Source organism: Ixodes scapularis, unplaced genomic scaffold, assembly GCF_016920785.2.
Source record: "Ixodes scapularis isolate PalLabHiFi unplaced genomic scaffold, ASM1692078v2 PGA_scaffold11__112_contigs__length_91849675, whole genome shotgun sequence".
In the NCBI taxonomy this organism is placed as follows: Eukaryota; Metazoa; Arthropoda; class Arachnida; order Ixodida; family Ixodidae; genus Ixodes; species Ixodes scapularis.
The window spans coordinates 56,481,533-56,506,346 of NW_024609837.1; the positions used below are offsets into that span (position 1 = coordinate 56,481,533).

General features: G+C 46.8%; 1 protein-coding gene across 1 annotated transcript; it reads right to left on the minus strand.

Annotated features, from left to right (window-relative positions):
• Positions 1-3,396: 3,396 nt before the first annotated feature.
• Positions 3,397-23,873, minus strand: LOC115308457 (F-box only protein 22). The gene is made up of 3 exons (XM_029966395.3): positions 23,598-23,873; positions 20,602-20,809; positions 3,397-4,350 (listed from the first exon to the last, which is right to left on the minus strand). Exons 1-3 carry the CDS (start codon positions 23,838-23,840, stop codon positions 3,521-3,523), a joined length of 1,281 nt encoding a protein of 426 aa, XP_029822255.3. The 5' UTR covers positions 23,841-23,873; the 3' UTR covers positions 3,397-3,520.
• Between the last annotated feature and the right edge of the window lie 941 nt (positions 23,874-24,814).

A 24,814-nucleotide genomic window follows, 5' to 3' on the forward strand; every position in this document is an offset into this window, starting at 1 on the left:
TGAGATATGCATTTTCGGTACGGCAAATGCCTAATCCGCCGATCAATCGTTCAACCAACTGCGCTACCCGAACACTTGCACGGGACGGGTGAGCACTGTAATATACAGCCACGTGAAACGTAAGTGCGACTAGCGCGATACCATTTCTTCTACTAAAGCCACGCTTAGCACAGACTCTTCTGACCGCAACACTACACGACGCAGAAAAAAGATGTAGACCTGTTCCTTTTCAACGATATTTCCATTTGGATCAACCCTTTTCCGGGAAGAACATGGCTTTCGAACGATCCCAGCCGTGTAGTTGACTGCTGCCATTCAAAACAACAACCAGGAATTAGCATCCCTTCCAGATTTGCGGCTAAATTGAGCGTATGCTTTCTCATCAACTGCTCCCGAAGCACTCGCTACTCTAGCGAACGACAACGTTGTGGCGGTGGACGTTCATCTGAAATTGGTAGGTCTCGCAGCAGATGACACTTTGAAAGCAGACGATAGCCGGTTCCTCCGGCTCTCGCATTTGGCGCAGTGACACAAATGCTCCCGCCGAGTGGTGTTTAATGCCTCGCTCCAACGCTCCTATTGGGTCGCATTGGCCGTAGCCTCCACAGTTCGCCAAGTTATCGTGAGACTGAGTATAAAGGCCCGTTCACACTCTTGCGACCGAGCTAGACCGAGAGAGACCAGACCGGTTTTTAAGCCTCTTGCGACTTCTTAGGACCAGCTCCGCTGCAACGGATCCGGTCCTAAGAAGTCGCAAAAGGCTTAAAAACCGGTCTGGTCTCTCTCGGTCGAAGTCGGTAGCAAGAGTGTAAACGGGCCTTAAAGGGGCCCTGCAATCATATTTAAGTGTCTACCTTTTTTGCGGTTTCCACGTCTCTTGGGGTTCAGGCAAGCTAGCGGGCACGGAGAGAGTAACTAAATATCAGTGCATCATATTTTCACCGGGCGACGCGAAAACCTCCTCCACCGACGAGGGTGACCCGTGGTACCGAAAGCGCGCGAAATGTGACGTCTTGGTCCTGGGCTTACTACTGGTTAGGGGTGTCGCGAACCGGCCGCGGTTCGAGTTCGACCAGGTTCGACTTTTTCGAACTTTTAGTGGAAAGTTCGACGAACCTTGCATCGAGGTTCGACTCGTGTGCGCATGCGCGTCAGGCTGGCTCGTTGGCTTCGGATTGGATGGTAATGGCTAAGAGATGAATTAAGTGCAGCGCTGATTGGCTATTTCAGTTAATACAGTACTAAAAATTAAGTTTTTAACTTCTTCAGTGATTAGATTCAGTTTCTTTTAATTGCAGCTGTTCACAAAATAAAATAACCCTTTGCATAAAAAAAAATTCTCCAAACCTAGACATGCTTGTATCAAGGGCTGGCCACACTGTCCACAAAATCGAACCGGTCGAATCTGGCGAAAAGTTCGAAGGTTCGTCGAACCGGTTCAACCCAGTCGAACCCCGAAAGTTCGACCAAAAAATCTGGTTTTACAAAAGTTCGCGACACCCCTACTACTGGTCAGAGCCGCAAGAAGCTTCTTTTTAGTCGAAATACAAAACATAAGTGGCACGAACCGTTTCAATTATTTATAAAAGTAGTTTTCGTTCAGTATTTTAGATCAGAAAAGAAACAAATGCAGTTTATAAAGTACGAAAACAAGAAATGACCCGTCGACATACCCGCCACCAAGCGATGGAAAAGGCGGCGCATACTAGAAAAGAGTAGTGGGATCAGGCGCCAACACGGAAAGATCCCGGATGTACGCAGCGGCGCTGCGGTCGTTTACGGATTGGAGGATCCGACCGGCTCCGAGCGTTCCGAAGGCCTTCAGCGAGTAGCTTTGTCTTGCGTTTTGGCCATTTCGCGGTACGGCAGCGTGAAGTGGGCTCCCATTCTGAACTGGTCTTTACCCCGTGTTTGCTGTCGTTGGTGGCCAATGAAATGTCATGCTGAATTAGTGTTTAATCGCGCAGCAAATGCAATGAGAGCCGCTCTGGCTGCCCGCGGTATACAGCCTATCCAGAACACGCTTTAGTGGCGCCCTCTCGCGCCGTCGACACGCAGCGCGGTAGTCGTGAGCGCTCGCTGAGCCGACTATCCCTCCTCTAGTTCACGGCCACTCAAGCAACCAAGGACGTCATGAGAGAAATTATTTTTTGCTTGTTTTTGTAATTTTAATTTGCCTATAACTTTTAAAATAAAGCGAAATTCGAGAAAAAAAAAGTTACATTACGTTACTACGGTCAGTGCGCTCAGGTTCGGTGCAAATTAAAAACCAGTAAAAAAGTGCTTGCAGGGCCCCTTTAAGCAGTCTTCATCTGCATTATCAAATAGCTGACTTACTAAATAATCACGCAAATATAGTTTAAATGGTACACAACTGTAGCAATCTCCAGATGTTTAAGAAAATGATCAAATTGTATTTCCTTTCAATCGAATAATATGCACCTGCTACTTGTGCCATTAGTTCAAATATGAAAATGTGATCAATTATATTATATGTAACAGTGTTTGTTCTTTTTTACTCAACTTTGTGACTCTTCAAATGTTTTCATCTGTGGACTTATTTTGATGTGAATTAGGCAATTGATGTTAATTTTTTTTTCGGTATCCTTAGAGGTATGTGCCGAGTGTTGTAATGGGGGCTGGTGGCCACGTCAGAGGACTTCGCGTCTTCTTTTGCCGCAACCGCCCAGACATATGCATGTCGAAATAAACTTATTAATATTATTATATCTGAAGCAGAAATTTCTCGCATGCTCACGGTACGGATATCACTCAACCTTGATCAAGCGCACCAGTGACCAATAGGGGAACCACTAGTTTTCGCAATAGGCTGGTGAGAGTTGTTACCTATGATACTACCGAATGAATGGATGGTAGTGCAAGCTACCACCTTTTGTATCGGGTGGTAGCTTGTGCCACCTATCCTAGGAACTTCACACATTGCCAGAGCAGAGTCGCACAACACTTTAAGCCGATCCACAGGCAAGTACTAAACTTACTCGCCCCGTGCCACTTCCATGATGCTCGACTCAAGCAAGGAACCAAGTGCGGCTTTTTCAAGTTTCGTTCTAAAGAGAAGGGAAACGCCATGAACCGAAACCAGGAACGAGGTCACCAATAACCACACTTTTAAGGCCAGATTAGCGAGAATTTTCTTATGCCCTGACAACCTAGCTAAGAAGTTATTAAGTCGCACGTATCGTAAGCTATGAAACACTTGAGTTGTGGTCATATTGCTCATACATCATTCAAAAGACACGACGACAGAATTATCTGATGCACCGCCTTTAACATGTTCGAAGAGTGTTTCTGTTTCACACATATGCATGCTTCGAACATGTTTGCACACAGCTTTTGTACGACCAATGTGACAAGACACAAGGAAGAAACATGGTCTCTAATGCCCGAAGTTCTATTTCGATCACATACTCTGGAAAAAAAAAGTTTGTGTTCTCAAGGCTCCATCGCGCGATTTTAATAAACTGTCGCACCGATGACGAGCTTAGGAATATCGCGAAACTCACTTCCCTAGAGAGAGCAAAACAACCACCGTTGTGTACCCGTACATGCAGGACTCGTTTGTGGAATGGCAACCATCTGCGCGCAGCGGGAGATGCTCATTCCCGATCTCCCCGTTACCAAACAGCCCAATCAGGGGCACCCCCGGAAACACCCTCGCAAACGCGTCTGCCTCCACGTTCGGCCTGCCGTGGTGCCCGGCGCCCCTTGCCACACAGGCAAATGCAAACCCCAGCGTCTGTTCCGCACCCCAGCTCCCGAACCCGCTGTCCACCTTCAGCCGCCGGAGCTCCTTCTCCACCGCCTGTGCGCCCCGAACCTCCGGCGAAAGCACGACCGACGCCGACCGAACCCCGTCGCCCGAGAAGCAGAGTCCGGCGCAGACGACGCGATCCGCCTGCGCCGCAGCGAGGGAGTCAAGCACGGCGCCGCCGAGCGCGAAGCGGTGAGGCCCGCAGCTGGCCACGAAGTCGTCCACCATCTCGGCGGCAACGTCGTTCTCGCCTTCGTCCAGGTCGCTGCCGATGAACCAGAGCACACACTTGACGTCGCGTGTTGCGTCGCCCACCGGCAGTCCCGCCAGGGTCTTGAACTCGTCGGTGGCGTACCAGTCGTCGCCGCGACTCTGCTTCCGGACGTGGGCTTGGGTGACCGCAAAGGGCCGGACTCGCGTTCCGTCCGGGAGCACGGAGGGCAGTAGTAGTCCGGAGAGGCCCTGGCACCGCTCCAGCTCCGTTGGGTTGCCGTCGCCGGGGGTGCCCACAACGCCCGAAGCGTGCCCCAGGAGGAGGTGGCAGGCGGAAGGGAGGTGCGAGCCGATGACTCTCGCAGCTGCATGAGAGAGAGCGGTTTTCGGGTGCAGCTCTAGAGACCGGTTTGCGCGTGCCGCACAAAGTCGGCGCTGCGTCGGCACTCAGCATTGCGTTGCGAGTGTAAACTCGAAAAGGCTGGGTCACACGCAACAGCTCACCGATGCGCTGGTGATATGGCGCAAAGCTAGTGCTGTGCCTATACACCTTTCCAAAAAACGCTCCCAGGCTGCCGCCATGTTGCTGATGCTGATGCGGCTGGTGCAACTCTCGTGCCCTCTATCAGCTAGAAATTTTTTACCACTTTCTTGGACTGTGAAGACCCGCTCAGCGCAGTTCTCAACCTACGTTTTTCCGGTTTTGCATTCAGCGTTTTCTCGCCCCTTTTGAAAGCTTTCACTTAATTTTTTTTATGCGTGCTGCATACCCTTTTTGTGTTATCTTCCATCGTGAGAAATAAGGCTGGTAAGTGCCTGCCATTCAAGCTTTTCTGAGATAATCCGCGTAGAATCCTCAGTCATCTCCAAAAATAGTTGTCGGGGTTGGGGTGGGAAACGGGTCAGTCGCGTTCGTTCCTTTGCCTTGGTGCTGTTGTGAAAAAAGGAAGCTCTCCCCAAAAAGTGCCCCAAAACGAAGTCCGCTTGAATTCCGTCCGATCGTCAAAATATGATTGTCGTCGACTGCGACTGTGTTATTTAAGATTTTTCTCAAATGAATTTTTTTCAGATAACGTTGCATCGTGTGGTACATACAATATATTGTTCGAATGCTAACACTTTCTAAATTGTATGTCCGTGTCCTGCCCATCGGTAAACACGTTATTTGTAAGCGTGAAAAATGCATGCCTTTCGGCTCTCTTCTGTTGCAATTTATTTTTGACAGCTAAGCACTTTGTCGTTTGACAAGCGGCAAATCGCCTGGCGCCGTCAAAACTTATCGTAAAAAACAAACACACTAAAAACTAGAACTATACATTCCAGTCGCACTCGTTCTGTTGTGCGCGTACCCCGCAAAAGTAGTTTATAGGTTTTTTATTGCTTTTTTTCTTTTTTTTCAAATGTGGTACAATGCTTTCTCACTGACCTCGGGAAAATACATGCACCAAGGAACACAAAATACAGCGGGAAAAGACGAGAATTTAGCCGCCAGCAGTGTTTGAAACTGCGCCTATCAAAATCGCAGTCCACTCGGTTAGGGTTACCAGGGACGCGGGGTGAGAATCTAGCCTCGAACCCAGGTACCGGGCTCAAAAACGGTTTGCTGCCCCTGGGGTCGAGTGTTTCTTGGAAAGGTCTATAGCACCGAGTTGAAGGTACACTGACGGGGATTTATGCTCGCCAAGGTTATTACTTGTACATGACATATAAGAGCCCTAATACCCAAACACACTTTGCGGCTCAAAATTCGTTTCGATTCCACCCGAAAACAGCCGGTCGAGAACTGGCAGGTTTAGTCACGCTAACTCTCTTCTTCATGGTCCCGTGCCGTTTTCTATTGTTTAGAAGGCACATACTCAATATTAAAAATAGAAAGAAATGATACCCATTTTTTGTTGCTTCTAAAAAGCTGCAAATACACTGAGTGAAAAAAAAAAAGAAAAAAGAAGTTGCACAGAGAATTGGAAGCACTCTATGCATTCTTTGCCTAATTCTCAACACGCATCGTATCGCGGGAGTCGCGGGCTGGACGAAGCGGACAAAGCGATGGCGGCGGATGACGGGCGTTGGACTTCTACTTCAGAAGTGTTGTTCGTGGTACCGGCGAATCTATCTAGCCCGGAGCGAGAGATCATTTACCAATCAAAACAATTAAGATTCATTCCGTACGACATGTCGACCACCAAGCTGATTCTCACGAAGACGCTGCCGAGTCGTCACCCCTTCTGTTTGAAGACATTGCTCACCTTACAAACACGAATTGTTAAGAGCTTGAAAAAGCACGAACGTCAAGCAGGAAGTGCTTGATCTTTCCGTTTTTCGTGTGATGTGCAAATTTTTCATTTGTTTCACACGGTTAAAAAAAAATGTGGTCGGGTGTAGCTTTGCGAGTTTTGGCAACTCTTTCCTCCCCTACATCTCTTCTCCCACCTCAGCCCAGTTTCGGTTTTGGTTTTGAGGAGTTGCGTTTTTGACTTTATCAAAAATATACGAGATGCTGTAGCAAAATATTGATTGGGTGGTCTTTCCACACCATATTAAATCGCCTGAACAAAAAATAAAAATAAATATTTTAGGGGGTGTCAGTGTCCCCTAAGGATGGTCCACACATTTGCATTTCATTTTGCTTGAGTGCATAGCTTCATATGACACCTTGAGCAATGTGTGCACGGCGTCCATGATTGTTCTTCTGTGTGAGCCCTCAAGGCCGCTGCAGGAAAATTTGTTTTAGTAGTCAGCAGAGTGTGGGTTGTGCTTTCACACTAGCCGAGCACGCTAATGTTTCTTACATGGTGCCACTCACTTGCTTTGGCTACACGAGGCTTGCCAATACTGGCGCTTAAATTGAAGTGTGATTCGACGGTTGCTGCTTCCACTCTCTCGCTTCAAATGCGAGGCAAAAAAGTTTGTGACATCGCAACTTCTGCTCCAAGGAAAAGCTGAAATACAGTCAAACCCGTTTATATTGAACTCACAAAAAAACGTTTACCAGTTCGATATAGCGGGTAATTCGTTATAAAGGTTTTAATGAATTCGATTCTCAAAAATCCACTTTATGCTGACATATTACACAATAAAATAGTCTTGCATCTTCTGCAGCTTTTTCTTCATTGCATCCGTGATATCAATATTCTTCTACGCTATCGACAGACTCCAAAAGGCTGAGGCTGCTGCCTTCTATATTTGCGCATTAGCGCCGAACTATGTTGAGAGCACGGAGCACGTCCGAGCAGGAGCACCTTCTCCTGCAGAGCACCGTTTTGCTTTGCAAGTTGGCTTTCCCCTAAGGAGGGCGGCTGCATCGGAGGAAAGCCAGCCAGCAGAGCAAGCTGGCTTTTTTTTCTTCCAGGCGGCAGCGTGAACTGCCTGGAACAAAAGAACGGTCTACGAACATTCTCTATTAGGGAGTTTTAGTAGACCGTTTCCGCAGCCCGCTAAGCATCTGCATAGTGCTCCGTAATCCGCCACAAGACTTTGAACTATGTAGACAAGGCTGGCGGTGCGCATGTGCAGCTGCGGCGTTTTCTTTACGGATACTGCAGCGTAGGAGAAAGACGATCTACTAAAACTCCCTATTCTCTTTTGCGGATGGAGCGGGGAGAGGGAGCACGGAGCCAACAACTCCTAGAAATTAGGCCACAGCACTCTTCCTGTGACGTCGCAATGGAAGGCCATCGGGGGCGCACGTCGAAGCGAAGGCAACGCGCGTGGACCTACCGTCGTAGCGTGCTTTTAGTCACATACGCGTGTCTTATTAGCGAAAATGAAAGCTGCACATAGCAACGGGTCTAGAAAACATGATTACACGGGCAAAATATTACAGCGCTAAATAATCGGTACGAAATGGCACGAGGTATGTGTATAAGACGTCTATAGAAAAATACGATTGTTCTAGGTCGAAAACATTGAGTCTGCAATTACTGCTGTAGGAATGCACATTTTAAACAGAAATACTTTGACAAAATGGCGAGGCACGCAGTGATTGGACACAGCAAAACAGATCACAGTTAAAAATCAGGTAGACGCAGTCAACGCGGACACGGCTAGACAAGTGCCACGATCATGTAAGTTATGTTATCGTGTGCAGTCACTGAATTTTTGCATTATACCCTGACCACATGGCAAAATTAATGTAATTTCGATTGAACGACATTATGACGTCGACAAATCAGCTTGTGACGCTCGTATAATCACTCAAGACCGCGAGCTCATTCAATCTCATATCATTTAATGAAAATATATTAAAGGGCAACTCCGCTCAATTCCGAAAAATTTAGGCTTCCATGTGATTCACATTCACAAAGCACTACTAAACAACTCTACGTCTTCGGATTCGCGAAATGTGGAATATTATTTGTGTAATCCTAATTTAAACATCAGCAGATACCGAAACCGAAACTTCGGTTGCGTCAGGCAACGTTGGTCTCGGGTCGTCAGAGTCATGGCACGTCACGTCGAACTACGTGGTCTTGTGACGTTCGGGAGGGAGCAAAAAACCAAGCGAGGTCTTCTTTTTTTTTTTTTTTTTTTTATTGGACGCGGGCAGGTTGCTTTGCATAACGTGGACAATGATGGACCGGGGGCGAGAGGGAAGGGGAGAAGACGAAAGAAAAGAAAAGGAGCGGAGACGCGCGCAGGGCAGCGCATCCCAGGCGCATCTGTGTTACGGTGATCACGTGGACGCCGTACAGCCAACACTGGGAGGAGAAACTCATGACGTCATCGTTCAATTTCGCTCTGAGAAGTAAAAACAAACAAAACGTGAGGATGACGTACACATGCCTCTGACGTAGTGGCTCAACGTTGGCCGCTCCATCTCCGTGGCATTGACTGCGCTGGTGATTGCGCCTCGCGCCGCACGCTAGAGTTGGCAGATTTCGGCGACTTGGCTCGCTTGAAGGTTTGCCGGCCAGTTTATTAAATATATAAACGGAATTAGATCGTAATATTTGACAGGGGGTCTTCCTATGTGATACTGAAGAGGGCTACATAGTTTTCTAAATGTCAAAAATGAAGCGGAGTTGCCCTTAAAGGTGAAACCCCACCCTCACTTAGTGTGACTCTAGAACAAGAGATGGCACTCGCATCTTCATCCAGACCTATATATGAGCAGATAAAGTTGTGTATGATGGCGCCTCAATAGAGTGTGCATTTTGCCTTCTCTTTGATTTCGTCATCCATGGTCATTGTTTAGTTTCTCCAAACTTGATGTTTCTACGAAGTGCGATCTGGTTTGTTTGCGGTGTTATGCAGATGGACGATCTGATAACCGACGGCACCGTGCGCCCAAGAGCGTCGCTTTTTGTTTTTCATACTTTTTGTGTTCTCGTATTTACTTCCCTTTTTATGCTTCTATCATCATCTTAGGGGCCTCTATGAAAAAAAAAAAAAGTTTTATTTTTGGCAATGACGCGCCGCGCTTTCTTTTCCTCGGAAAATCAGCCTGGAAATAAATTACGTGCCCCAGCGAGGAGCGTTGCTTTGTCGAACGCCGATAGACTACGCCGGCCCTCATGCAGCGGAAGCATCCCTCCGATTGAGATAGAAAGAAAACTACAACAGAAGCGTCAGGAAGCCGTCAAAAAGTGTGAAACGCCCCTCTGCCCTATCTTTGGTGGTGTGGTAGTAAAGAGAAAATCATTTTTCAATACATCTATTGTAGTTTTTTTTTTGTTATTGCGGTCCTGGTTTATGCCTACTATTACGTTTTATTATTATACCGCCAGTTGTTTAAACTTGCAAATGACAGATTCCCAATTTTCTTTTTGAACTAGTACTATACGCCAATAATTAGCACAAAAGCATTTATTTTTATTATTTTGTCAGGAGCCTGGTTCCAGGTTTCTTAGCTGTTTATTTTTATAAAACATGGAGGATGGGGAACACCTATCGACATGGAGGTTTTATAGTACCATTTTGTGGTCCAAACCTATTCCAGAACAGCTCTCAGTACTTCCTTTTAGCGAGGAAAGGAGTAGGTTGAGTGCTATATTGTTTCTGTTTCTGCAATGTTTAGTTTGGTAAATACATTAAAGGGCTCGAGAATCTGTCACATACTATACATATAGCAAATAAAAAGAAACAATCACAAAATAACTCATAACACTATTTTATTTGGCGTGATTTGACCTGTACACGGGTCGTCAAAGATAAAAAAAATAACGGATTACAAATTTGTGTTTTGCGGTTAACTATTGAGCATGTATTTGGCAGTGTAGCTGTTGTTGTTGTTTGTATTTTTGTGGACTTATTGGGGGTTCGCACATAACAAACAGCACATAAAAATGAATGGCGACGTTAGAAAAATTAGTTTACCCATTTCGCACAACCGCCGTAGAGGTGCGCGGCATCACTTCTTCGTTTTACGCTAGCTTGGTACAACTACGAGTGTAGCGTCTTCTAGCTGCGATCAAATGTTGCACCACAAATATTACTTCACCAAAGAAACACGACGCACAAAACGGGTTTTGCTGCGTCACCCAAACAATGCACGAAGCGAGCCGACGAATCTGCTCAGTCTGCTCGGCCAATCATGCCCGCTGTGTCACAAATGATGATGATGACATCTAACAAATGCCCTTGCAGTTTGTGCACGCTGACAGTTTGCTTCCATTACTGCGTGGATTCGTAGGTGTGTCCGTGTCTGTGGCATTTTCCTTACCCACTGCAGCCAGGGCACCGACGGGGCTTGCAGTAGTGTGAAATAAAGCCACTATAACTAAGCTAGGCTTAAAGTATCGACAACCGGTTCCCTCACTGCCTTGTGAGTGCCCCCATTTGTTACCTAATGCAAAGCGGGTGCAACCGACGATCGTTAAAATTAGAAAATGCGATTTCCCGATAATTAGATATGGTGTCGGAAAGCTTGGGTGATATAGTTGTCGCGCTCTGTTGTAGACCATTCTAAAGAGAGATGCGGGTTGAAGAACATAAAAAATGTGATTTTTGGTTTTATTTTTAAATTTTTATATTCTATGTATTAAAATAATAGTTACAATTGTGAAATGAGCCAAATATGAATTTGAAGTCATCCCGGCAATCCAGAATGGCATAAATTTAAGCCACTTCCGTGTGCAGCTTCAAATTGAGCCGTCGCTTGCCTTCCTATTTATGTTGAGAAGTAGGCCTAGCCATCTGATATCCATAGGGTTGTTCGTTTTCGGGTAAAACCTGATTTTACCCGATTTTTACACCCCAAACATGTTTCGGGAAAATCGGGTTAAACCCGATTTCTCCCCGAATTCCAAAACCACATAACCAACCTCTTTATTTTTACGCCGCACGGAGTTTGTCGTGCACACACGCTATCTACCCTACTTCGGGACAACAGTGACCTGTAGTTCATTTCGCAAGCTGCGTGCAGCACTGTGGACGCTACACGGCTCTCAACCAACCGCCCAACGAACGCGCCTAACTCACCGTGGCATTCTACGGAGGCCGGCTGAGGAAAAGCGACAATAGGCGTTGGGGCCTCGGAGGGACATTTTCGTTCCCCCGCTGTGCAGGTGGAACCGCCTCGGCACGCCACGTAGCTTCGGCCCTGCTGCACGCAGCTTGTGAAATGCACTATGAATCCCGCCTTTGATCGCTGAGGTGTCGACGCTCAACAGGGTCTCTCTGGTAGCATGGCCATCAAGCTGACGTCCAACCTTTCTCACGAACAACGTTCGAGCCAGTCAGTCGCGTAAACAGATCGGGAAAACTTAACAAGTTTATTTCATAGCGAAATATCTGATCGAGGACGACCATCCCTCGAACGGTCGGGATTTTTGTTGGCACCTGAGAGAGAGGAGGATTCCTTGGGCGGTACTTCCTTTGAAGCGACCGACGGCAGTCGAAGCTGGAGAACCCTGATGCACCCCCCCAGTTACCAGCTTGAAACACATCCATAATTTTAACGCATTAGCAATAAACAGCTCGTAATACCCTCCAATAACAAAGAAAAACTAATGTATTATTGAGTACATTCGTGTATTTAACCCGAAAAAATCCGAATTTCCAAATGTTTCCTCAAAAAACCCGATTTCTCCCCGATTATCAGCCTGAAAAATAGCACCCGATTTTTACCCCCCGAATTTAGAAAAATATAAAACCCGAAAACGAACAACCCTACATATCCATCGCAGTCTTCTGTAGCTTCAATTTCTCACTGAAAATGATAAACAAAATGTTCCTATTCCCACCGCAAAAGATTGTCGCGACACATCTATGGTAACATTTGAAAGTGTCTTTCTTATACAATTTTGGGGCATCTTCACAGTTTGAACACAAGAATTTTTGCTCTTAATATTGTCCTATCACAACCAACTTTGGCATGCAATAACAGTAATTCCTCATTATAATAAAGTGAATAAGACAGCAAAAAAAAGAAATGACCGCATCTCCACGTGGTGAATGATGTTGATTGGGGCGAAGCTCTGGTGGTGCGGATGATACTGATTTTGTTCATAGGTAGTGCTGATGGTGCCGATTTTTTTTTATTGCTCATAGGTAGTGCTGAGTTCCGGGTTGCATTTCGACTTCATTATTACTGCTTTATGGTCGGTGAAATGCAGAGCCAGTGGTTCTTCTAGCGAATCCATCCTAGAGTTCGCAAAGACTAGGTATATACACGTTGGTTATATACGCATTTAAGCATTTGACCGCAGCGTCCTCTCGTCTATAAGCGTTGAGCCAATGCATGCAAAGTTTAATGCGATTTTATACGCATTTGACCGCAGCGCCCTCTCCTGTATAGACGATGAGCGGCTACATGCAACGTTTCATCCATGACATCCCCAGCTCTTGAGTTACTACCACATTTCAGAGCCCCCTACTCATCCCGCAGTCGTGGCCGAGTGGTTAAAAAGGCCCTGCAATGACTTTTTTACTAATTTTTAATTTGCACCGAACCTGAGCGCACTGAACGTAGTAACTTAATGAAACATTTCTTTTCTCGAATATCGCTTTATTTTAAGTTATAGGCAAATTAAAATTACAAAAACAAGCAAAAAATAACCTCCTTCATGACGTCCTTGGTTGCTTGAGTGGCCGTGAACTAGAGGAGGGGTAGTGAGCTATGCGAGCGCTCGCGGCTGCTGCACTCCATGTCGACGGCGCGAGAGGGCGCCACTAAAGCATGTTCTGGATAGGCCGTATGCAGCAGACAGCCAGGGCGGCTCACATTGCATTTGCTGTGCGATTAAACACTAATTCGGCATGATACTTCATTGGCCACAAACGACAGCAAACACCAGGTAAAGATCAGTTCACAATGGAAGACACCTCGCGCTGCCATACCGCGAAACGGTCAAACCGCCAGACAAAGCTGCTTGCCGAAGGCCTTCGGAACGCTCGGAGCCGGTCGGATCTTAAAGTCCCAACGACCGCAGCGCCGCCACATACATCCGGTACCTTTCCATTTCGGCGCCTGATCCCACTACTCTTTTCTAGTATGCGCCGCCTTTTCCATCGCTTGGTGGTGGGTATGCCGACGGGTCATTTCTTGTTTCCGTACTTTATAAACTGCATTTGTTTCTTTTCTGATCTAAAATACTGAACAAAAACTACTTTTATAAATAATTGAAACGGTTCGCACCACTTATATTTTGTATTTCGACTAAAAATAAGGTTTTAGCGGCTCTGACCAGTAGTAAGCCAAGGACCAAAGACGTCACATATCGCGCGCTTTCGGTATCGTGGGTCGCCCCCGTCGGTGCAGGAGGTTTCCGCGTCGTTCGGTTAAAATATGACGCACTGATATTTAATTACTCTCTCTGAGCCCGCTGGCTTGCCCGAACCCCAAGAGACGTGGAAACCACAAAAAAGGTAGACGCTTAAATATGATTGGAGGGCCCCTTTAAGGCGATGGACTAGAAACCCATTCGGGACTCCCCGCACAGGTTCGAATCCTGTCGACTGTGCAAACATTTTTTCTTTTTTTAAGAAGACAGATGGGATGGCAATCGATGTGAGCACAGACACCGGATGGACGAGGCTAAACCCTAAGGAGCTTCGCCCCTAAAAATTTGATGAAAGCGGTAATTCCATAAAAGCGATAGAGCCATAAAAACTGCGCCAACAGCCTTGAAGGTGGGCGGGGTGTATGAACATCGGCCAACCTTCTCGGGGTCACCTCGACGTAGAATCCGGGAAGAATGGCCACATCCCTAGCAATCTTGAGGGAATGGCTTTCACTTTAACTCTGAGGAATCTGCGGAGCAATTGTCCTGTGTGTGTTGGTGCGTGTTCGCGGCCGGAGCGGGACCGTAGGGAGCGCCGCTACAAGCCTGGGGAAAAGACGGAGCAATTGTCTTCTGTGGGTGTTTGTGCGCACTCGCAGGTGGTGCCAGACCATTTGAAGAACAGCGTCTCGGCTGCACAAGATTCCTGCCTAGGGACGTAGGGAAAAGGGACGTTATAAAAAGGGCGGCCGAGTGTGTGCTCTTTGTGTTCTCTGGTTGTCCTCATGCCGAACGGCAGACTGTATATAGGTTGTAAGTAAATAACCAGTTTGAAAAGAGACACCCTGGCTCGCTATCATCCCTGCCCAATGTCCTGGTCGACGCGTGGCTCCAGCGGAGTTAGACTACGTGGGCAAGCCCGGAGTTGCAACAGCAGCTTGTAACCGCTTCCTGGTACGTACCCAGATTCAATTTTACCTCGTGCGCTTTTTTGTTTCTGGTTTGAGCATGATGTTGTCATGTCGTTGAGCAAACCCTCTGGAGTGGAGTTTAAGAAACTATGGGAAAAGAAGTCTGCAGAAATCGAAACCCAGTGGAAGCGCCTTCTAACATGGCTTGTTTAACCAGGTAAGTTACAATCTCTAAATTTTTTTTTCTTCGACATTTTAGAAAAGTAACGTGTGCAGCTAACACTACCTATCCCTTCTAGTGACCAGGTTTAAATCATAGCCGTTTTGTCTGCAATTTGGGGGTAAACAAAGGCGGCCTCAGATTGACATCTCGGTAGCTGAGCTCCACTTCGCTGTTCGACTGACTCGTGTCCAATCCCTGCTTCGGTGCACACTCGGTGACTACCTAATTGTGTCGGCACCGTCGTTGTACATGCGCACATCACAGAACACTAGTGATTGTTTCATAAAAAATAAACAGGCTTTGACGATGTCTAGGTGCTGCTCGTACAGATTGAACTAAACACTTAAATTTTTGTTACTGTCCATTTTGCAGATATATCTATTTACATTGGAACCTCACAATGTATATTTCAGTTGCTGGAGTTTTATAGCAAAATTTATTATTAGAAATGGGTAATTTTTCAAAATGTCTCTGTATGCTGTGGGAAGCCTTTCCATGCACACTTTGGCAACTTCAAAGGCTTTGTAAACTTCGTCTCATACTGACATTGACTGTTTCAATGTTTCTTTGGTCCCATTTCATATTCTTATCTATCCCAGTGTATTTTTATGGCTTTTAAGTGCCTCTATATTCTGTTCTGCGCGTGATATTTCTTGCATACATTGTGTTTGTGACGGCTGCGCGAGCGCTTGTTGAGGAAGAGTGCTCATGCAACCAACGAGGCACGATTCAAAGCAATTGACCTTTTGCAAAGCTATCCAAGCGGCAAAAAGCGCAGCACGAGTGTAGTTACACGCGCCGCATATATGATATTAGCGTCTGCAGCGTTAGCTTTTTAAAAGGAAAAAATACAAAAACTAATAGCGCTTCATACGTGCTTTGTCAATGCACCATAACCATAGCCTACACTAATATCAGTTTTGCCTAACAATAACTTTACCTGCGGTATTTTACTAAAATATTAGGCTACCTTTTTTTGCTAGGGAAATTAAATGATTTCTAGTCGAAACGAGTCGGTTTTGTGCACCAGCCATTAGAACGGCACAATAGTTGTTTTTTTTATACGTCTGCAGCCCAGTCGACCAGAAGCCAAGAGCAACACGAGCCAAATGCCCAGGAAAAGCTGTCCTGGCAGCAGCAAGCTGATGACTGTGCCACGAGGTCCAGCGACACCGGTGGTAACTCACCAGATGAACCCCAGGGGCCATTTTCAACGAATTCGAGCAACCAGAAACGCGTGTCGGACGACGATCCGTCAGGGGAAATGCAGTCTAATGATATAGGCAAGAAAGCCAGGCAAGCACGCGGACCTTTTCAGCCTCATCTCAGTAGCTATGCCAAAACAGAAGCCAATGATGGGAAGAAGCACAGTTTTTGCTTACGCTGGTTTAAAAAATTTCGCTGTCTTGAATACAGTCCAAGGAAAGACGCTGCATTTTGCTTTCCTTGTCGCGCATTTTCGCCAGAAAGCGGTATATCGAAACGGAACCCAGACACGTCATTTGTGTCGACTAGGTTTCGAACCTGGAAAAAAGCGATAGAAAGATTTAATCGGCATGAAAAATCTGAGGGCCATGTAAACAGTGTCATGTTGTGGAACTGCTCAAAGGCAAGCAAAACAACTGCTTATGAGAGATGAAAGCGTTGAACGACGAGCGAGTCAAGTTGAAGAAAAACGCCAACAAAACCACGAGATTTTGTTGAAGCGCCTAACTGACATCGTAGTTGTTTTCACGAAAGGGGGCAGGCCATTTAGAGGGCACACTGAGAAGGACAGAAGTGCTGAACAAGGTCTCTTCTTGGATGTAGTTAATCTCCTAAAAAAATATGATCCCGTGTTGCGCGATCACCTAAAGTAAGGTCCAAAAAACACCACCTACACCAGCAACAGAATACAAAATGATATCATAGAGTCACCGCATGAAGCTATGATGTATTCGATAATCCAGGACGTTCAGGGGAAAAATATCTCACTCATGTGTGACGAAACGAGTGGCTGCGGTCACCACGAACAACTTTTCTTTGTTATGCGGCATTTTTGCGACGTCAAGGACAGGGCAGTTAAGGTATTTCTTGCTCTCGAAAAGCTTACTTCTTTAGACAAGTAGCTCAATGTTTTCCATGCCGCAAGCAGTTCTCACTGGTCTCAAGGTTTCCTGGGATTCCGTAAGCTCTGTCTGCTTTGACGGGGCCTCTACTATGTCAGGACATGTTTCTGCGTTCAAGCTAAAGGCAAAGAGTAGAACAATAAGATTGTATACGTTCACAGCTATGCCCACTGCTTAAACCCTTAAACCTGGTGCTTGTAGATGGATGCTTGTCACAAGCAGAAAACAGAATGTTGTTCGATTTTTTTGGCACTCTACAACTTGTGTACAACTTCATTGAAAGTAGCGCTCTACGCCATGCTGTCTTCGAACGGATTTGTCAGACTGCCGGCATGCAGTTGAAAACTTTGAAATCTTTGTCCACAACTTGGTGGGCATGTCGGGCTGAAGCTGTGAAGGCCATTCGAGAGAGCTATACTGAACTGTTGAGTGCGGTCATTGAGATCGTAAATTCAACGAAGCACCCGGAAACGAGAGCGAAAGGCAAGGGACTTCTCTCTCAGTTGCTGAGCTTTGACTTTGTGTGCTGCATGGAAATAGCTCACCCAGTTCCACAGCTTATTTTGAAGGTTAGCAGGGCTTTTCAGGATTCTAACATCAACCTCACTACTGCACTCAATGAAGTCAGACATTTGCAAACGGCACTGCAAAACATGAGAGATGATGAAACAGTTTTTACGAAGATGTTTTCCGAAGCTTCTTCGATTTGCGAGACGAATGAAATTGAGATACCTGATGTTGGAAGAAGAAACATCTCAAGGCGAATTGACCAAACTTGGGCAAATGAATGTTCCTATGCGACAAAAGAAGAAGGGTTTCGTGTGTGTGTCTTCTTTCCTATGCTCGGCGCCTTTATTCAGGGTATTGAGCAAAGGTTCACGCAAGAGACTTTTGAGCTTGTATGTGCCATCCAAAACCTTTTGTGTGTCACTGCAGGGGATGAGCAAATAGCTCTTATTTGTAGTTTTTTTTAGACGGATACTAACAGCTTGCGGACTGAGATGCGACTTCCGAAGTCTCGAACAAACAACGAAACTGCAAAAGACATGACCGCCTATGACTGGCTGGATTCACTTCGAGAAAATGGATTGGGCGAATCTGCTCAAAGATTTTTCTCGTGTTCTTAAGCTTTTTTCCAGAATTACTATCACTAGTTGCTCATGTGAAAGAACATTTTCCAAGCTGACAATTGTAAAAACTAAGTTGAGATCCACTATGTCACAGGAACGGCTTCGCTGGCTGATGCTGCCTTTTGTCGAGCAGGAAATCGCAGCATCAACCAGTTTTGAGAATATTTTGAAGTATTTCACAATGAAAACACGCAAACTTTTGTTCTGAATGTCTTTCATACTGGCGGCGATAATGGTTGTGTTACTCCTATTGCCATTTGTACCCAAGTTCGATTCTCACATGTATAGTGTTTTTATACAGTTAACATTTGTACCTGCTTATTATAGTTTAGTTCTCATTTTGTTTCTTTTTCTGCCAGCTGAGTTGTCATGTGTTTTTACTATCGTGTAGAGTCCATTGCATTTGCCTAGCAAATGTGTAATGCTTGAGTCCTCGTGCGCTTCATTTATTTGTGTGTGTTTTTGTAAAAGCGCTTGCGCACTACAACTGGATTTGTTCATCGTTCTAGTGACTGATTATTGTGTAATAAATTCCTTTTATAAGTGCAAAGAATATGTCTCCTTCATGTTCTCTCCTCTCACAATGATTCTGTTCCCCAAAGCGTGGATATATTGCTCGGATTCTCCGAAGTGTGGATATATTGCTCGGAGAGTGGTCTAATAGCGAGTTCGTTTGACAGCACTCGTGCCCACGCGTGCTCACTCGCAGCGAGTTTGTTTCGGCCGACATTCCACGAGTTGTCGCACCCTCCGAGTTTGTTTCAGCGCTGACACTCCACGTATGCATGCACTTTCTGCACCGAAAAAATCGAGCGAGCGCCTAAATGCAATCCCGCCATGCCCCACTCTGGCGAGGAGTGGGAGCAGACGACAAGAGGTCGTCTGCTACGATGTGGAAGTCGTACAGCGAAACCAAAAGGAAAAACAAAAAGTGGATTTTCTGTTAAAAATCGTGTCCCGCGGGCAACGCAATCAAACGCGAGCTTAAATTGTGAGCGTCTGCTGTTTCATGAAGGAAGCAATTGACAACCCGTGCTTTATTTGCAAATTTTTAGTCGCTCTGTTGCCGTACAGACGCTGAAATATACCAGTGTGTAAAGAAATGCTCAGAACAAATGCATCAGCAGCCCCCGAAATCTTTATCACCATCCGTGTGCGAGTGAAAATTGCAACATTTGTCGACGAAGCTACCCCAGCAGAAACCTGTGTCTGCCCAATAAGCATCCGAGAAAGCTAAACATAGTGACTTTACCCGAGGCTTGGGCAACATCATCATGTTTAACATTTAAATGCGTCAGCTATCTTGCCCCATTGTATTTTGTTTGAGAAAGCTCTCGTTATCTACGCCCTCACCAAGGCTAAAATCTGGTCGACCTGGATGACGATCGAAATGAATGTCCCACTAAACGTTTCGCTGGATATTCCAACAGACTAGTTTTAAGCCGTACCCTTTCAGTGGTCCACGCATAATACCATGCTCAAACGAATCAAGCTTCTGCGCAGACAGCATCATCAGTTTTCTCCAGTATAAACGGTTATAAGAATTGAAAAATCGCAATCAGCTGCTTTGTAGTCAGCTGGTTGCGGAAATTTACGCCGTCTGTAAATATCTCTACGACACCCGAGTTGCTTGAAGTCATCACATATATAAACTACAGGTTGCAGCGACCAACGTTTATATATAAACGTTGGCAGAGAATGCACTCTCGCATTCCCACCGATCACGTCAAACAGAAAAACGCTAGTTTCGGTTTGAAGTCGGTATTCTTTCGACAACATAGATGGCGACAGCATCAGTCTTCTGCACTCGGTGCATTTGGCAAGTTTGTTTGAGGCCAGTTTTCCGTGCGACACTCCGCGAGTGCGATTCATTCTGGAAGAGAAGTCGAACAATGCTAGTGCGTGTGAAACAAACTCATTATAAGTTTGTACGTATGTAAAATAAAACTCTAGGTAAGCAGTTTGTTATAGTATGCACCTTTAATGTGAACAAACGCAAAAAAATTAATAGCACGAGGACACAATCATGCAGGCTGTAAGATGATTTTTAAAGTTCCAAGATACCCACATACTCACAAATCTGTCGTTGCATGTCTTCGCGAAGTTCAAAGACTTAAATTTTGGAGGAGAACCTAAAGAGATCGGGCGGGGGGGGCGCTCTTATACGAGTCGGGCCCCCTCTGACGCGGAACTCTGCGCACGCCTATGCTAACTATACTACACCTTATGTGCCGCCAACGCCACTTGTCAACGGCCCAAGCAATTAAGATTTATCTTCGTAACACCATTGTACTCCAAGGTCAGTGATTTCACCGATTCGGGGCTGACAAGGTGCTTGATCCAGTCTAGGTAATAGTATGCACCCAAAAAAACACCTAAAACAAAAACAAACAAAAAAAATTCAACAAAAATTTTTTTTTTTTTTTTTTAATTTGCCAGAATGTTTTAGAAATTAGTGTTGTTCGGTTTTCACCATTTTCTATTTTCTATAGCGGCGGATATTTACCAGTATTGTTTGGTTAAAACCGGACACTCTATGCCCCAGCTATAATATGCAAGATAAGTGAACGATGAATGAAAACCTTCGAGGTGGTCATCAGTGCAGGTTCGCTGGGAGCGGCCAGGACTCAGGAACGTGCCGGCCTTGCTGGTGGCAAACACCAGCGCGTGTCTGGGCTCGCACCAGGCTCCCCGGAGCTGCCTGAGGAAGCGGTCGGCAGCCTCCTCCGAGATGTCGCTGCTGGGTTCTCCGCTGGAGCCCGACGCAGCCTTCCGCTTGCGTTTCAGCATCTGCACGGTCGCAAGAGGGTAGCCATGTAAACTGTTCATCAGCATCGGGCAGGCTCTACTGGGTTTGAGAGAGGAAATGAAACCCGGCTTTCCCACCCGCATCGATATACCATGCATTGCAGAAAGCGGAAACTTTGTTGGAGTAGGATGCTAGCAGTGGGGACAGGATGTGAAAGTTTAAGACATGACGTCATCTGGATCAAAAGATGAAAGAGAAAGATGAAATTTCTCTATGGGCTGATATCCACCTAAGACTAACTTCTTTAAAACAAAATATGACACGGTGGTAAGGTGACCAGACGTCTTGATTTAGGCAGGGCAAGTCTCGGTGTCCCACCAGCATGCTTCTGAAACACCAGGACTCCTGTTTTGTCCCGCTTTGGCTTCCCTGAACCCCCAATAGATAAAAGATGTGGTTAAAAAAAAAGGATGCGCGAGTAAAGGGAGCTTTCTCCGATCATTGAATGTTGAATTCTTGCGACCAAGTATAGGCAACCGGCAATGCAGTATGGCACCACACGTTGTGCCATCTAGCGGCTGCAAAATAAAGAAACTGGGTAGGCTAGGACGACGCGAGTCGCGGGGGCTGCGGACGGGCGCATTCAGAAACCACGTGTGAATGTGGCATTTCGGATCGGCGTGAGCTTTTTGGAACACCTTTCCGTAGAAGTCCCAACTTCACGTCTCTATGAACTCACCGAGTTTGTGTCATCTGGTTTACTCCTAGAATTCCCCCCAAAATTAAACGTTGCTACTGCTGCGTGAAAGACGGCCACAGTCACGAAGGTGACTCAAGCGTAAAACTTTACCGCTTCCCTTCGAGATCTTGGGAAACGACATGGCGACAGAAGTGGATTACTGCAGTGCGATGCATCAAGTAAGTGAATTTTACAGAAACTGTTGAAGTGAACGAAAATATATGTGCAGGCTTGGAAAGTGGTCTGACGAACTCGTTTTGCAGACTACTCGGCAAAATAACGTATCTATACAAGTTGTATTATGAGTCGCTTAGACAGCCACATAGGGAAATATGGTAGGAACAATCAGGCCGATAGTTGCTTCGCTGTAACGTCGAGAATCGGGCGATCGGGTCTTCAAGCGAAAGGCCCGTCGGCCCGTTCTGGCACAACTAATGCTGTCCAGCACGTGCGGTCGCAGCCAAAATCTTCTAAACCTGCGAGTTTTCAAATAGTGGATTTTTGTGGCACAAAGTTTTGTTTGTTTCAGCAAATAAATCTAATGCTGACAGGCAACAAATGTGACGGCGTGCAGAAAGCAGGATCGGATGCAAAAGTTTTTCTATAGAAAAAGCTCTTGCAAAGCGTAAATATTCTTACACGTACGTACACTTTGTTGCCTGTCGCCTTTTTACACCAGGCTTTGCAATGCGCGTATGGTTATTCTCTAGCATGCAGAGTTTGGTTCTAATTACCCAAATTTTATTCTAGTGTGGGGGGGCGTCGGGAGGAGAGGACGGCCGAGCAAGGCGCGAGCGGGGGCCAGCCGGCGAGGAAAAAGGAAGAGCGTGCTGCACGAGGCTGGGGTCGGGCAGGAACAATAGAGCCGTTCTGGCTCGTCTGGCCCATGGCAATCCCTCGGAGCATTCCACCAGCGAGGTTCGGATCAGGACTGGCGGAAACGGCGAGCCCTGGCCATACCGGCCTGGGCTATGACAATCCCGGAGTGGCTCCGCAGCGAGACCCTGGCTGTGATAGCCCGTAACAGCTAGCCTACGCAGCACTGGCGTACAGGAAGGACGATCCGCAGGTCTGGACACGGACTCCTACTGCAAACTCAGAACGACGGGCGACAACTAGGGTTTGCGGGTCTGGACTGCCGGCTTTCAAAGACGGGCAAACAGGTAGTACAGTAAACCGATTCGCTGCCTTCTCATTGTGTTGTGTCACTTCCTGCGAGACGAGCGAAGCACATACCGATCGGGCGGCGATTATTACAGAGCAACCCCACAAGTGGTGAAGACAACTCAATCTGGTGTCCAAATGACAACTCTAGGATATGCTCTAAACACTTCGACCTATAAAGACTCCTGATGGTCTTAAAAAAACTGCATAAAAGAACCAGAGACACGGCGTGCACTTTCACACAGGGGCGGATGCAGGAATTTCCTGAGGGGGTATCAGGTGTTGGTTAGTGTACCATATCTGTATGTAGCCCCTCTCCCTCGTTTCACGCCTTAAATTTTTGCACATGCAAAAATCAAGAGGGGGGTCAGGACATCCGGACCCCTCCTCTAAATCCGCCCCCGCGTGGACTGCTGAAATCAGGGTTGCCGCCACTCTCCATGGCCCGACGGGCAGACTGGCCGCCCCATTAACACACACGCCTCCACTTGGAGCTGAATGCAGCACTCTCGAGTTTTGCGAGCTCTGATAACTGTAATTTCAGCGGAGTTTTCTCAACCAACTAGGCCAACAAATCATTTTGCTAGAGTTTGCTCAGGCCAGGCACGTAGCCAGGATTTTGTTTCGGGAGGAAGGGGGGGGGGGGGGGGGGGGGCGGCCATGGGCCCCCCCCCCCCCCCCCCCCCCCTGGCTACGTGCCTGGCACAGGCTATGCTGTTGGCTCCCTAGTCTTAAAGATACCCTGTTACAGCTGAAAGGTTTTGGTGCCTTCGAGTTATATGGTCAAGCAACCTGCAAGCATCAACGGAATGAGTACTGCCTGAAACACCTGACGGGTACTGCTTCGCGATGAACTACTTTATCAGGGAAGAAGAGGTTCAGCATAGGGACATCGGCGCCCAGGATCCACATTTCGCACAGCTTACCTCGAAGCAATGCGAGAACTTCGCGCGTCTGCACTTCAGTCGCTGCGCTGTCGAGTTCCATAGCGAGCACACTCTGGCGCAAGTGTTGAGCTGACGTCCATTCATGAAGCGAAGGATCCGCTCCGCGATGTCCGCCGAACTGCTCAGCAAGTGCCCAAACTGCGAGCTACACGCGTACATTGATGCATTCGGAGGCGAAGAGCTCACAACTCCGGAGCGGGCTTTATCGACAACATCGGCCATGTTTACGGTGGTGTCTACCTCGATGGAGATGGTCACGATGAACGGAGTAGCGATCCAGAGCACTGATCCAGAATCTCACAGAATCTAGACTCCCAGTGCCAACGTTCTTTCCAGAGCATCAAGGCAATGCACGAAGGGCAATTCTATTGTTCAGACCACGACGTCGTGGTTCAGACAGACGCTTTTTTAGCCAAGAATCAGGACGTGCGTGAATATAATGCGCCGAAAACACCGAAGGCGCGAAGCTTAAAAAAAAAAAAAAAATATGCAGGCGTTTACGTTTGTTACATGCGCCAAGCATCGGATGAAGATAAATAATATATAGTACACATTCCGAATATATATTTGGCAGAGTCGAGTTTACACTTCAGCGCCTTCAGCGCCCAGGGGATTTTTGCTGCTTGATTGCCAAGTGATGGCGGACGAACCCAGAACCAGAGGGCGGCTATGGTGGCTGGCGACGGCGGCGGCGGCGGCTGGGAGATGGTGGCAGGGACTGGGGTCCATATCACATGAGCGAATGGCGTTTTAGCGAACAGCGACATTTGAGCGAATAACGGGGACCCGCGTTAACCCATCCGCCGCGCTGCGCTTACGCCGCTTCGCGGCGACAGCCTGCGGCGGCTCATTACAAAAATGTAAACACATTGGCCCACCCGAAAACGCCGCTTCGCGGCGTCCGACTATTCGCTAAAGTGTCATTCGGTGAAACGTGGGCGTTCGCTAAAACGTCATTCGATCAAGTGAGTGCCTCGCTTGGTGCTGCTTTGAGGCGACATGTTCAAGTATTTTGCAACAAGTAGACGTTAGAGAGATTGGTTTGTAAATTTTGATGACTAGCGTTTCGACTTTTAAGAACTGGTAAAATCTTTGCAATGGACCTTTTCCAAATACCGACGGCACCAGGCGGTGGCTGCACGAACTAAAAATCGAGGAAGTGACCTAGCTGTGCTACCAATCGATAATGGGAGCCG

Excerpts from the sequence above, each read along its gene's own strand:
- LOC115308457 (XM_029966395.3), bottom strand. The coding sequence starts at position 23,840 with ATGGCCGATGTTGTCGATAAAGCCCGCTCCGGAGTTGTGAGCTCTTCG. Across the intron at positions 20,810-23,597 it reads AGTTCTCGCATTGCTTCGAG|ATGCTGAAACGCAAGCGGAA; the intron begins GTAAGCTGTGCG and ends GCGACCGTGCAG. Across the intron at positions 4,351-20,601 it reads CACTGATGACCACCTCGAAG|CTGCGAGAGTCATCGGCTCG; the intron begins GTTTTCATTCAT and ends TCTCTCATGCAG.